This window comes from Centroberyx gerrardi, chromosome 13, assembly GCF_048128805.1.
Source record: "Centroberyx gerrardi isolate f3 chromosome 13, fCenGer3.hap1.cur.20231027, whole genome shotgun sequence".
NCBI lineage: Eukaryota > Metazoa > Chordata > Actinopteri > Beryciformes > Berycidae > Centroberyx > Centroberyx gerrardi.
In genome coordinates this window covers 15,206,959-15,221,958 of record NC_136009.1, presented here as the reverse complement: position 1 = coordinate 15,221,958, position 15,000 = coordinate 15,206,959, and the positions used below count along the sequence as shown (strand labels likewise).

The window sequence follows — 15,000 nt, the reverse complement described above, 5'->3', positions numbered from 1 at the left end:
GAGTTACATGCTAAAGGGAATACACATTTTCCTTCTGACTAAATGGGATGCTAATTAAAAGGTAATCAAAATAGAAGAAAATCTGCAAGTTGACAGGAAAAAATGCACCACTTAATAGAGGCGACATAGTGGGCACCATCACAGATTTTTCAACATAAAAGATGCTTTAAAATTGATTACTCTGTACTCTGACCTTAAAGTTGTGCAGCCACAGCCACCAGAAGAAGTCTGTGACCAAGTCCTCCATGATGGATAATGACATCAGGTTCTGGAAGAAGACCTTGTACTTGGGCTACAACACAATACCAACACAAAGTAGAATATCACTTCATTGTGAAAATCATTAGGTTTGATTTGCATCATGCACTCTTATAATAATTATGCTCTGTGATGCTGTGGTGTGCTTCTGACTCTCTGTGGTAACCTGGGCCTCCCATCTTTACAGGGTATGTTTGTGGAAACCTAGCCTGACAAGCTAGACCTCCCATCCAGCTGCAGCTGGGACAAAAAGTCAAAAGATCTGGTTGGGACCGGGCGATGAATTCTCAGTTGGTGTCAATTACTGAGAAGGATAAGGTCAACAGCCTCATGACTAGACGACTTGACACGTCATGGTGATGAGTTTATGGAAGCTCTCTGAAGTTGACAGTAGACAAATGGAAAAATAAAATAAAATAAAATCTTAATGTATATGTTTTGTTTTGTTTTTCTGCCAAGAAAAATCTAGCTTGCTCTGTGCAATTATGGTTTTAAACTAGGGTTGCCCTAAATTCATATTAAAATGTAGGTCTATCTGCTTGCTTTTTAAACCATGTTAGGGCATGTATCCCACACCAGCACAGAACCACTAGAACCATAACGTTGGATCTTATTCGTGTGTGTGTCTTCTTTTTGGACCATACCCTGTATATATGTTCCTTTGGACTCTTTATCTCCTCCATCTGTCTGTCTTCTATCTCAATTAGCACATGGACTGTTGAGCTACTGACACAAAGTGTGAGTTCCCTACTGTGTGTAGCTGATGTCAGACTGCAGTGGCATACCTTGTTGGCCAGGTGGCGCTGTGCCCTCACCACATGGCTGACCACTGTGGCAAAGGAGGTGTTGTGTGGCAGCACCAGACGAATGTTTTCACTGAATCCTGGGAACTGGTAGACCTCTGCCAGCTTAGGCATGCCTTCCTCATGCTGGGTACTCAGAGAAAAAGGCACAATTATTGAGACACACCACTCAAATCTCTATTTGAACTCATAAGACCCAAAGCCACACAATATTTGAACACAAATGCTTCAGTGCCAACACAGTTTTCCAGCAACAGTGACAGCTTGGACTGATCCCTAACGACTCTTCATGAAAGATGCAGCTGACATTTGAGCTACCCATGGGACTTTACCCATCTTCTACGACCTGAAACAATCCATAATAACCTCTGACCTCTGACCTTCTCAGTTGTCATGTTGCTCCTGGAGTTGAGCTGAGAGTGGTTGGAGCCCTGGAGGGAGGCCAGTCTGCTGAACTTGTCCTGCTGTCCATCTGGAAGGACAAAGGAAGAGGACAAACCACTTAGTTAAACCCTATAAACCCTAAGCCAAATTGTTGGACTAAGATCAGATACTGTAGAGCTACAATCATATTGTTTGCCTCATCTGAGTAATTGATTCAACACATTCCGAGGATAGACTGGATTATTGTTTTGTATTCATTGTTGTTTCATTTTGTGCTTTTGTTTTGTTTTGTTGTGGTTGATGCCAGAAGTTAAATGATTTTGCAAGGACTGCTGTGCAATCAGTGACAACATAACACATTTAGACAATACCTAGTGTGTGCCCTGCAGAAATTTGCTTTGTAAAGAATTTGAATACCTTTATCCCTCAGCACAGAAGTCTGGTCTGTAGGTGGAGAGCGGCTGAGCTGTAGCCGTAGATCTTGATGCTTATTAAAACAGCCGAGAGGTAAGAATTACCAGCAAACATTTAAGTCTTAGCTGAACAATGGGAGTATCATGAATTCTAAAGGTGTGACAGGCATATTTTTGTGTGTAGGTCTGCGTGTGTGCGTACCTGCACAACTGTGTTAAAGAGGTAAACACTAACCATGGATGTAGGTGGCCAGGAGTGAGGGGGCAGCTGGGTTATCCTGTCACTCAGTGACTCCATGGACCCAGCCTGACATGCTGACATACCGTGTTAAAGACATGTACTCCCACAAACGGCAAATAAACGTTATTCATCAACTAAACTTTGATTTATCTCTAGGAAACACACTTAATAGCAAGGGGCATGTTTGAGAGGATGAATAGGAGATGTGTCATCAGTGCCTATAGAACCAATATCAGACCTCATGCCCCATTCAGCAGCAATTTCTCACACTTGACATTTCCTCAAGAACAGATGCTGTATGCTTGGGATACAGACAGGGATGCAAGATGCCATCTGCAGGCTCTCTCTCTTCCACCGCGCAGTGACGCGGTTCTCGCCCACGTCCTCTTGATTCGCCACGACTGGCGTGCACAGCCGGCTGATCTCCGTCATGCTTTTACCGCACTGCTTCCTGCTGCTTCCTGCTCTGCCGCCACCAGCTCTCCCTTCTTGGCACCGCTCCTGCCGCTCCGCACCTGCGTTCTGCCGCACTGCAGCCCTAGCGGACTCGGTCCCCTGGGTAGAAGACTGTGGAGAGATGTTTTGTTGAATTGCAGCCACATAGCCCGTCTCCGCATGGTTTATTTTTGTAGGTATATGTGCAAAATGAGCCACAACAACAGATACATATGAGCTTGGGTAGTGATTTTCCCATCTGGGTTTATCATCATGCCTCTGGTGAGCATTAACTGAGCATTCATAGTATTCCCATGAGGTCACATGCATTTCCTACCCAATATGGTTCTTTACCATACACACAGCTCATTGGCTGTGGCTGTCATTTGATTATAATCACCTGTTAGTTTATTACAATCACCTGTTATTTTCCTACCAAGATGGCCTTGTCGTGATGTAACAGAGTACTGTGAATAGGTCTGAGGTTTTCAGTCATGGGCGTCAATCAGCTAGGCTACAGGTGTGTCTAAACGGTCCAATTTTGACCTTGTAGTATTTATCATTATTATGAAGAGCAAAAAGCACAAATGTAGCCTATTTGGAAACCAATAAACCATATAGGCCTACCAACCATAAAAAAATCAGGGGAGCATTGTTGGCTCTAAACTAGGCCATACGTGCGTTTGTGCCAGGTAGTTTTGTGACAGCAACGACAAATAATTTATCACACGATATAAGCGGGTTTCGAAGTTTTGGTAACGTTAGTTTGATAGGCTATTAGATAAATGCAGGGACTTCGCCAAGGTGTTAAAACACCCCAGAGAGAAAAAGTAGGCTAAACTAGAAGAAAGAAAAAGTAAGCTAACCACAACATATAGGCTATAGAGTTAGCTGTAAGCTTGAATAGTGTAGTTTAGGCTATTTAAATATGTGCATTATCTCTATTATAGGCTATCTGTTGAGTATCGAAGAGGTCTACCTGGGATTCAGTGGGTTTCCTCACCCACCACGGTCTTTTAACGTTTCCAAGTTGTAAGTCCTACAAGCGGTTGGTGTAGTCTGTTTGGAAAGCACGGGCGCGTCGTCGTTACCGGGTCGTTACCGGGGGAACCCGGGGAAAAGGACCGACCGGACCTCGAGGTTGAGGTTGCATTTCAGCAAATTTCCCAGCAGAGGTCGAGGTTTACTAAAGATGTTAGAACTGCTGGGGGTTGTGGGGCACGTCGCAAAGTGTTGAAAATCACTGTAAATCACGGCCGGGAGTGGTTTATTGCTTTTCTAAAAGGCGGTATATAATAAAAAGAATGAGTAATAATTAAATGTTATTTCCCCGCTTTGCAATATAGGTCTAGATCTTGAACTAGAATACAGTGGTTGCTATGCGACACATGGGCCTAAGTACCTGTATGAGTAATGATTTTCACTTAGCCATTAATATTTAATTCTGCACACCTGTGCTCTGCGGTCACAGTGTGCTTGTGTATTTGACAATGGCTCAAAACCAAGGACCGGAACTATCCATTACAGGTTATTCAGCCTTATTAGTAGGCTATATTCTTTCAAGTAAATTCTTCATTCACATCTCTAAGATAGCCTAGTAGCCCAAGTAACATTTTTTAAATGTTCTGTTCTGTAAGCTATTCTGTAAGGAAGCCTAAACAAAGTTATCTCTGTCTTTAAACTGAAAATCTCTGTAATTACTATTTCTTTTTCTTCAGCTGCTGCAAGTCTTTTTTTTACTGCATAGTTTAAATGTATTTGCACAGTGTAGCCTAAACAATAGAACCAGCAAGATAGAAGAGAAAAAAAAAACTGTGATAAAATATGATGATAAAAAACAAAGAAAGAATGCAAGGAGAAGGTGCAATCGATAATCTGTGCAGCAGGTGAGATCTGAAATGGAGTTTCTAAAAACATCTCTCCTCAAAAGAAACAAAAAGTCAAGATGTCAAGCTAAGACACATCTGCATTGTCTCTAATAAATGGCAACAGAAACAACATGGTGGAAAACATATGTGTTCCTTTGTACTATTCATTACTCCAATAGGACTGTCCAATATGACAGTCTAGTTCAATGGTTGCGGGACTTTAATTAAAACTAGGCCTACTAGGCAACATGCCAATCTACATCAAAAAATAACAATTAAAATAAATCAATCTCCAGTGTGATCCAAAACTGTTATTTGGTTTTCACTTCTACTGCATTGACTTTCAAATACAGTCTACTGTTTGTGGTGCCTCCGTTTCATCTCTCTGCAGCTGCTCCTATCCCTGCCGACTGCACCCCTCAACTGTCTGTATTACAGTCTGCTGTATTAGAGCTGGCTCTTGGGATATTCTTAATATTCTTCCTGCCTTCTTCACTGTCCCGCACACCAGATACAGAACAGCTCCCCTCCGACTTCTTCTCACCAGGGGCATCGATAGACCCCATTTACTGGGGCATGGCCTAGTAATTTTTTGCTGTGCTCCAGTAAAATGATCATGGAAAATTAATACGTTTTTGCATTGTGCCCAACATCTCAAGTGGTGATAATTGGTGGTGGCTGGTGATAATTTGTGTAAATGTATGTATATGTATGTATGTATATAGCCCCTATTGTCCTCTCAAGCTTCCAGTCTAACATGAAAATGAATAGGGGTGTAAAATGATTGCCTTTAACTATGCCCAATTTTTTTTAATTCAGTAACACATTCAAATATGTAATAACTTTGTCATATGTCTTTTCATATAGTCTGTCTGGCACTGCCACTATCCACATATACCATAGCTATTGACCAAGGGCGTAGGTTTGATTTTGACATTGGTAGGGACACAAATGGGGGAGGTCCGGAGGGGATGTAACCCCCACTGGAAGCTGAGGCATTTTACATTTATGATAGACTTCTGACCGCCATTTCATGTCATCTAGATCAGTGATTCTCAACCTTTTTCATATCGAGGACCCCTAGTTTAGTCCACATTAGAGCCATGGACCCCCATTTGATGAGATTTTGTCTCTCGGACCCAATACTAATATTGAGAATATATTAATATTAATATTGAGAATACTTTTATTGTTAGATATGATTTTGATCCAGAATCCCATGACTGTCTGTATTGTAGGTAGAGAGATAACAGTGAAACTAAGATCAAAACAGTCATTCTTCTACATTCTGTAATTGTGTTAACTATTTGTAAATTAAATAATGCTGAAGTTTAACAATTCATCAATTTGCTGGGGACCCCCTGGAACCCCCTCAAGGACCGCTGGTGGTCCCCGGACCCCACGTTGAGAACCACTGATCTAGATAGTTATGGTAGCCAATACACTCATTAACAGACACACAGACACAGGGGTGTAGCACATTAATGAATCCTTTACTCAAATTTGCCAGCTGAATGGGACTTTGAAGAGCACATTTTGTTTTAAGGCAGGTACTGTAGTACTGTTGCCTATTCAAACCAACGATCTGTATTTACATTTAAAATAATAATAATAATAATAATAATAATAATAATAATGATAAGATATTGTAAACTATATCCAAACCCTACATACAAACAGCTGAGTCAAACACATGCCTACGCCTTTCATTAACAGAGATGAACTGTTGGCATATTTGTTTTACATCAGTGTTGTCCAGTGTGGCACACAGCAGCATTGTTCAGTCTCACTTGTGACATGTAGGCTACTTACGGTCGTCACTCGTCACAGACGCACGCGACACGGTACTTAAATAAACTAACTTTAATGGCGAAACACAACTGTTACTAATATAAAATAGGATGGAGTCTTCACTCGCATGCTCGCCGGTAGGCGGAGCTTTGGCTCTTCTTGCCCACAGATATTTCATACGTTAGCAAGAAATGGCAAAGCCAATCAGCGATTTTTTTTGGGGGGGGGTTAGGGAGGCGGTGTCACGCCAATTTTTATCCGGGTGACGCAATAACATTCTAAAACAGCTGTTATACTAAAGTTTCGTTACAGCGTCCGTTGCTATGCCGACACGGGACACAAATGCACTACACCAATGCAGCGGGACTCGTAGTAGAGAACGCAATCTAGTCTCATTGACTAGACACTGACGGACAAAACAACGTTTATTGTCAATCAAAATAATTGCTAGGGACATTTCAGAGTCGCTTGATATTGGTAGGGACACGTCCCTACCGTCCCTACCCAATTCTACGCCCTTGCTATTGACCACCAACCAAAATCTTCCATCTTCAAATGCAGTCAAAGAAATTAAGGTTTGGGAATAGTATGGAATTTTGAAATGGAAATGTACAGGGACTCTGCTCTTGAAAAGTGTCATTCAACTCTCCCTGCCAACTCCAGTTATTAGCTGTACCTTTCATAAACATCACACACAGCATAGGCTACAGGCTGCTATTCAGTTGAGGTGGGTCGGGCACCTGGTAAAGGTGCCCCTTGGGGTGCTTCCCTTTGGAGGTGTACTGGGCAAGACCGACTGGGAGGAGACCTCGGAGAAGACCCAGGACATGCTGGAGGGACTACATCATCCCTGATCCCTCCCAGCTGGACAGACCGGGGATCCCCCAGGACGAGCTGGAGCAAGTTGCTGGGGTAAAGGATGTCTGGGCTGCTCTTCTCACCCTGTTGCCACAGCGACCCTGACGTGGATAAGTGGCTAGAAAATGGATGGATGGATAGGCTACGGGTGACACTATTCAATGCTGTAGCAATGAAAAGGCATTATTTTTGTTGGTTTTTTTTCATGTGGCCTGATTTGTGTAGCCTATAGCATGAGCATTGGTGAGCTTTGACAATAAAGACAGTTTGTCTCTGATGTACAGTTACCTCTACAATTATTGGCCTTGATAAACATGCTGTCACTGCTGAACTCAACATTTAATCTTGATTTTTAGGGACGTGAGTGCTGGGGTCCTGTGCCCTAGAAGTGATTTAAGTCTAGCAACATTCCTGTTTCTCACTCCACCTGTCTTGTGTCTTCATATGGGACAGTTAAGCCCTACCATCACACATACACGCACGCATACACACACACACACACACACACACACACACACACACACACACACACACGCATGAATATTCGACAGGTCATCCATCAAGCCCTCAACGAGCTGAGGATCTGGGGAGTGTGGTCTAAATGAGAAATCATTGACTAGGAAACTGTGTGGTAATGGGGTCTGCTTCTGATTGGATAAGGAGATTGAACCGAGAACAGAGAGAGGGGGAGGGGTGGGGGGCTGGCTGAGCCACCTGCATGCATTGTGTGTGGGTGGGTGTTTGGATGGGTTAGTGGGTGGGTGGGTGGGGGTAGAGGAAACAGAGTAAGAATCACACAGATGAGAGACAGGGACAGATACATCGAGAGAAGGAGAGTGATACAGAGACAAAGATATAGAGGGGGAGAAAGTGAGGAATTTAATTGTTAATTGCTTGTCTCACTTGTCGCACTATCCAGATAATACAAAACACTGAAAAACGATTTAGGAATGGTCAACAAGTTAGTACAGAGAAACAAGTGTTTTAAGAGAGTGTATTATAATGATAATTACCAACAAAACACACCATTCTGTTCGCAGCACATGGTTTTGACATTTAGAATTTGACATGGGTTATGTGTGTGTGGTGTGTGTGTGGTGTGTGTGTGTGTGTGTGCGTGTGTGTGTGTGTGCCCTGTCACGGAGCCTGCAACAGACCGATAATGGTCCGAGCCTTGCCTGACGGCGATGTTTATTGATGTGATGATGCATGCTGGGAGAAAAGATTGCTTTCAAAGGTCAATGTTAATATCAGAAGGTCAATGTGTTAACTCAGTGCTATTGTTTGTGTTTGTGTGTGTGTTTGCGTGTGTGCATGTATGTTAATGTGTGTGAATTTATTTGTAGGTGTATTTATGCATGTTGTTACAACTGTAAACGCAATAATTTACCATTAATGTAATAAACCATTCATGTAATACATTTTCCAGCTAATAGTGTAATAATCCTGTCAACATAATAATTTAACCTATTAATATAATAATTATGACATAGGGTTTATTATATTAACAGAAAGGTCAAAAAAATATTAGTTTTCAAAAATAATTGAACTGATTATGTAATAATAGTCAAAATTCAATGCATTGCTGTCATCCATTCACAACTTTGGTTATTAGATTAAAAGGGAAGAACATATGGAAGAGCTTACATTGCAAATAGTTCTTTAGCATTTTACTCAAATACTCAGATTATCAATAGACTATATGTAACATAGCCTATTGATACAGGGTTAGGGTACAAACACTACTCAAAGTGGGACCCATGGACCATATGTGGTCACCCCACCACACCCCACACTTTTGGCCCCCCATGCAAAAAAACTTTGAGCACTGCTCTTATACAACATTTATTGTTGGCTTGTTCATCTTTTTACTTCTCTCTTTGTTCTTTTCTGCTATCACAGCCAACATCACATCCTGTGCCATTCAGCATATTTCGTACTTCTGCTATCCCCTCCTCTCATGATGCCCTTATGTCCTCCAAATGTGTTTTCCAAGTATGTGTGTGTGTGTATGTGTGTGTGTCTTTAGAGATGTTTCGGCTCGACTCTGAGGTCCTCCTGGATTGCTGAGCTCCTCAGAGAAAGCGAGGCCTGCCACCCTGCAAAGAATCCTCATTTCGGCCACTTGTATCCGTGTTCTCATTCTTTCATTCACCACCCAGAGCCTGTGATCATAGGTGAGGGTCAGAACAGCTTTGCTTTGTGGCTCAGCTCTCTCCTCACCACCGTTGTCCGATACAATGGCCGCATTATTGCAGCCACTACACCCAACCGGCAGTCATTCTCCCAATTCCTGTCCAATTCCAGTTCCATGACAGAGGTTTTGAACCAAGTATTGTTGGATCTATCCAACAATACTTGGTTCCAATGCAACATCTCACATTCTACTCTCAAACCGCTCCAGTTAGAATTTGCCCCAAATAATTCTAGGGCAAGGAAATGGGGTACATTTAAATGGACCACTTGACCATTGAGGCAATCCGACTGGTAGAAATGGAATGGCTGCCCTCAGTTCAGTATGGCGGAGCAGGTAGCGATGGAGACTATGTTACATACAGTTTATTGATTATCTGAGTATATGAGTTTAATGCTAAAGCACTCTGATTGGCAATGTAAGCCATTTACAATGATTAAGACTTCTTCCATACATGTATTTCCCTTTTTTAGATGTAGCTCCACAGCTAATAGCCATTGCTGAGATTCTGACATATTATCTCATATGTTCACCCAATGTTCACTCAGTTTTTTTTTTCCCCTTTTGGGACATCTTGGGGTGCCAAAAAATGTGGTGTATGACGACAATGTTGATAGAGAATAAATATGTGTTTGCTATGTTATATTATTGATAATCTGAGTATTTGAGAATCACCAAAGACCTCCTCCATACATGTTCTTCCCTTTATTAGATGTAGTACCAAAGCTAGTAACCAAATTTGTGAATGGGTGACAGTTATGTATTGAATTTTGACTATTATAACATTATCTGTTAAATTATTACATTTTTTAAAATGGATAATTTTTACCTTCCTGTTAATATAATAAACCCATTGACCCATTAACCCATTATGCTAAGAAAAAAAGTTAGTACCTTAACAGGAGGTAACATTTATTACATTAATGGAAAAAATGATTGTTTACAGTACTGTTACACTATTAACTACAAATTGTTATTACATGGTTTATTATGTTAATGAGAAGTTATTACGTTTACAGTTACTGAATGTTATTTTACTGTTACATACATTCTTACATCCCCCTCCACATCCAGGTATCATTTAAGGAGAATTGCCAAATGAGCCTTGGAATCTGAATATTCAAATTCACCAATGAGTTCATCGTCAGTGGGTACTCTCATCCACTGTGTTCAGTCTAGCCTGGAGTGTCACGCTGTTGGTATTCAAATCCAGCACTGGAGTTTCATTTGCTGGGTTTTGCAGAGGTCAGCCTATGACAGGGGATCAGTGTATGGCAGACAGAGGGCAGATTGATTTGACCTCTGTTTCTCTCTCTCTCTCCACCAGCAGACGTTTATCCCATTTAGCGTGACTGGCTCTGGGATGTGGGCTGTTGTGTGTGCTCCATCCGTACTTGGCTGTACAAAGCAGTGGCCCTGACTGCAGACTGAGGTTGATAGATTGGACTGAACTGTCTGTCACAGGCCAGGGAGGGGAAAAAGACAGGTCGGAGGAGACAGAGGGATGCATTTTGATGGTCTTCCTGCGAAACAAACAACTAGGAGAGAGCGATCACCGAGTGGGATAAGCTGTCACTGGGAGCTGACGTGAAGTGATGAGCTGTCATGCTGGTTTTGTTGTTCCTCATTAACAAGTCCACCTCCCAAATGTAGCTTTTGTATCTGGAGAAAAGTTATTTTATGAGCCTCTCTAGTCAACCAACCCACAATAACACGGTAAAAACAATTTACCATGTGTCAAATGTTGTTCTTGTCAAAGCACTGCTTTTGAAGGAGGTGGAAAAGGTTGGTGCATAAATTGAAAGGCACACGTATTACTCTGGGTGGTTGAGGCCACACGGTTAATAGGAAACTTTCTTAAACGTTGCAAGCGCATAAAAGTAGGTGAATGAATAAGAACCCCATTAACCTTGTCTGTGATTAGAGATCCCTAATCATGAGAAAATGAACGCATCCTAATCACCGTGGCCATCAAGAAATAATAATTAATCAGTGAATCGTTATAGGCTCTCTGGATGATTTTGTCTATTGTTTGTTTTCCCCACTGTTTCTAGATTGGTAGCTTTGTACCTATTGGGAGATGGATCGGGTGCTTACTGCCAGGGCATTGTCTGCAACACAAACCCTATGGCAGCTGACAGGGCATGGAGTGACTGAGGAGGGTAATGCACCGATCTATTATCCATCATTCTGTGGTTGAGCCAGCCGCACCACACACGCACATGTTTGTGTGCACACATGCATACATATACACAAAAGATTAAATGAAAACCGAAGAATAACCTTATGCGCTTGTACACACACACACGCACACTCACACACTCACACTTTACTAAAAGCAAGCTCTAATGATGCTCTTACTCATTCAATGCTATGCAAAAGCTCCTCATTGTGTTGTAGTGATTAATGGTAACTAAAGAACTTGAATCTTGAATGGAATGAATGTGAGCTAACGACTTATTAATCAAACTGTGATACTTAAAACAAATAATGCTTTCACTGCATCTCTGCAAGGTTTAATAGCACTCTGAGAAATGGAGCATCGTCTCTCTCTCTCTCTCTCTCTCTCTCTTTCTCTTCCTCCCACATACACACAAAAAACTACGAAGCTTATACTGTATATGCATGTTGTGTGTGCATGTATATGGATTTTCATGCCTGTGTGTGCTGGTTTGTGTGCCTGTTTCGATGTCTATACGTGTGTCCATGCCTGTGTCTTTGTGTGTGTCTATCTATGTCAGTGAACTGCGATGGATGTCTGTGAAAAGTGTGTGTACTGATGGCAAGGGGGCAGGTACCATCAGTCTTGGCGTCAATGGCAGATTAATGAGAGTGCTGTATTTAGCTCCTGCCCTGCCTCCCTGTCTGACCTACTGTCTACATCTTCCCACTCTCAATACCAGGGCCCAGAAAAAAAATCCAGTCGCAATAGGCTTGGTTGAATGCTGAGCACTACTGTTTTGAATTTGAATTCTCACTGCCAACTTGCATTCGCTTATTAGGCTACTATATCTCTACTGCACTGAAGAAAACTACTTTTCTGTAGCTGCAAACAGGCCGACCTGTGCCTATGCAATCTTAAAAGAAAATTTCAATGCAGACTTAACCAACCTTATGTAGCCCCAACAATGAATCCATTTTCCATCGCCTCTCTTGTGCCATGACCCAGAAAGTACTACTGTGGCTGGGACTCACTAGTGAGTCCTGACCCTCTATTTGGGGAACACTGGTCCAAAGCACATCTGTATTCAGTCCTGGCTCTGTACTCATATTGTCAATGGCCAGCGCCCAGACTCCTGAAGATGGATGAAGCTAAAGCCCAGCCTAATAACCAGTCTATCCCCCCAGGGTTGGTGTAGCACTGCACTCCTCTGTCACCTGGGTCCCTGCACTGTCTCCATATTGACTTAGGCATTTCATTTTCATGCATTCATATTCATCACCAGAAAAGCTTTCCCAGGTCCCATGCTCTCTGGGAACCATCTCTCCCTCCTATATGTCTGTCTCTGCCTTTTTCTCATTCTGTATCATTATATTCATCTAGCTGTTTGTCTGTGTGTGTGTGTGTGTGTGTGTGTGTGTGTGTGTGTCACAAGCAATACCACTCTCTTGCACTCTCTAACAAATCTGAATAATGAGCGTGTGTCTCAGTAAACATAACTATCTCCATAAGATGCACTTTATTGTTTCATCCTAAAAGGTCTTTCCTGTGCACTGCAGACACTCTCTGATGTTCTTGCTGTTGTTGGCAAAGTACACTATGAGCTGCACACCATTTTGTATTTCCTGCCTGATTCCTCCACAAAACAGATTTTTTTTTTTTCAGCCACGTGTTTTAGCTCCCAGACAGAAACCAGCATCAGGAAACATGAGAAATGAAGAGAAATGTAAAGGTCACGGCACATTGGTCTATTTCATGGAGGGGTGGACACCCGGCCGGATGTTTACAGGTCAAAAGCATGATAAATGTTGGGTCAGCTCACAAAACACACGGAGCAAAAAAGATTGAATCAAACACAAGTCAGAGAACACCCCAGAATATGCGCCCGAGAGGTTGTCTTTTATTTTCACTTGAATCTGGTCTTGGAATTGAGGAGTGAAAATAGAACCTGAGAATGTTGCACTTGCGAGCGTAACCACACAGAGAGAAAATGAGGCCACAGAGAGAATGAGAGGCTCTCTACAGTGTTTGGGCTCAGTATTGGTATTGGACTGAGGCTCTTGAGCTGAAGTAGGCAAGTGCTTGTACGCCTTTGTGTGGATCATTATCGGAATGCTGTGTGGGTGTGTGACTGCATGCGCATGTGTGTGTTATTGCATGCGTGCGTTTGTCTGTGTGTGCATTGTAAGGGAGGATGTGCTACAGCAGCAGCACTATTGTTCCCACCTCCTCTCCTATTCTTCCTTCCTTCCTTCCTCCCCCCAGGGTGTGGACAGCAAACAGGGATAGATTGGTCTGGGCTGCTCCTCTCTCTCTGGAGATGACCTGTGGAGTCAGAGGTGACTGTGGCTGGCCTGGTGAAAAATAAGGCTAGGGTGGCTATCATATATATAAGCCAGCTCCGGGGGCCATGCTGCGCCGTGCCGTGTCACACCGAAGCACCACTCCTCACCACACCATTAAAAATGACAAATGCTCTAATCAACCGCTCTCCCAGGTTAGCGACCGTCGCCTGATGCTGAAGCATTGGCTGGGTGTGTCTGCCCTAGTTCATCTGCTGGCCTTTGCCACTGGTGGAACGCTTGTTTATTTGGTGTGACTCACTTTTTATTTAATGTGTGTTACCTTTTTTTTTTTGGTAAAGGTTAGGAGTTGGATCGCAGAGGGGCACAAAAGATGAATGTGGTGCAAATGGGTAAACCTTGTTGGAGAAAAGCTGAAATGATTTTAGAGTGAGAGAATTTTATTTTGATTTTGTTGTTATTGTCACTTGAAGGTGTCTGTGGTTGTTTTTGATTGTTTTGTGTCACGTTCTAATGTTTGCATTGTTTGTATGTCTTGCAGTCGTGTTCAAATGTTTGTCATATGTTCATTTGTGGACCCCAGGAACACAAAAAGAATAAATGTAATCTTGCTATTTCTTTAAGATCCACACTGGTTGTAAAGTAAGTAGACATAGGCTTTTCATTTTATAGGCTAAACAATATCTCCCACTGTTAACTCCTAATGAACAATGAAAAGCCTCATCGTTCAACTCTTCTGTGAAGTCAATAAAAAGAAAAAAATAAAGCAGGTAAAAAGTATCTCTAAATAGAGTACTGGGGCAGTGTGCTGTGAAGGGAAAGCACTAAAATATTAGGCCATTCAGTGGCCCCAGGTAAAACCAGGCCTACTCAGGCTGTAGATTAACAACTCCATCCCAGTTCTTCAGCTCCAGGGACTTGGGGACAGATCTAGCCCAAGACAGGTGTACGATTCTGGGCTACAGGGCGGCAAATGCCTCCTCCCTCTGCTGTGGCAGGCCCCGGTCCCCTCTGCGTCCCTGCGGGAAAACACCCATTGTGTCTACCATCTGTTGCAGCACACGCGCACACAAAGAGGTGACGGGGGCAAGGGGAGGGAGCTGATGTGCAGCGCCTGTTTAATATCATTAGGAAGTGCCGCTGGATTTGCCAAAGCTATTAAAGAACATTCTCAATGCAAATGGGGTCTGCACTTAGGATGAGCATAATGGGAAAGGGAGGCTGCCAGACCACGTATGGCCTCAGACGTTTCGCAAGAGGGAGGAGGAGGGTGTGCTTGTCAGTGTAGGTG

At 42.6% G+C, this 15,000-nt stretch overlaps 1 protein-coding gene across 1 annotated transcript in view; it reads right to left on the bottom strand.

Moving 5' to 3' along the window:
* The window catches only part of LOC139932900 (protein FAM227A-like), a 6,367-nt gene extending 3,836 nt beyond the window's left edge, over positions 1 to 2,531 (bottom strand). Inside the window, exons 1-4 of the mRNA XM_071926840.2 lie at positions 2,411 to 2,531; positions 1,442 to 1,533; positions 1,044 to 1,187; positions 194 to 292 (exon numbers count right to left, since the gene is read on the bottom strand). Of these exons, the coding sequence (XP_071782941.2) occupies positions 194 to 292; positions 1,044 to 1,187; positions 1,442 to 1,533; positions 2,411 to 2,531 (456 nt within the window). The remainder of the gene's footprint in view (positions 1 to 193; positions 293 to 1,043; positions 1,188 to 1,441; positions 1,534 to 2,410) is intronic.
* Between the last annotated feature and the right edge of the window lie 12,469 nt (positions 2,532 to 15,000).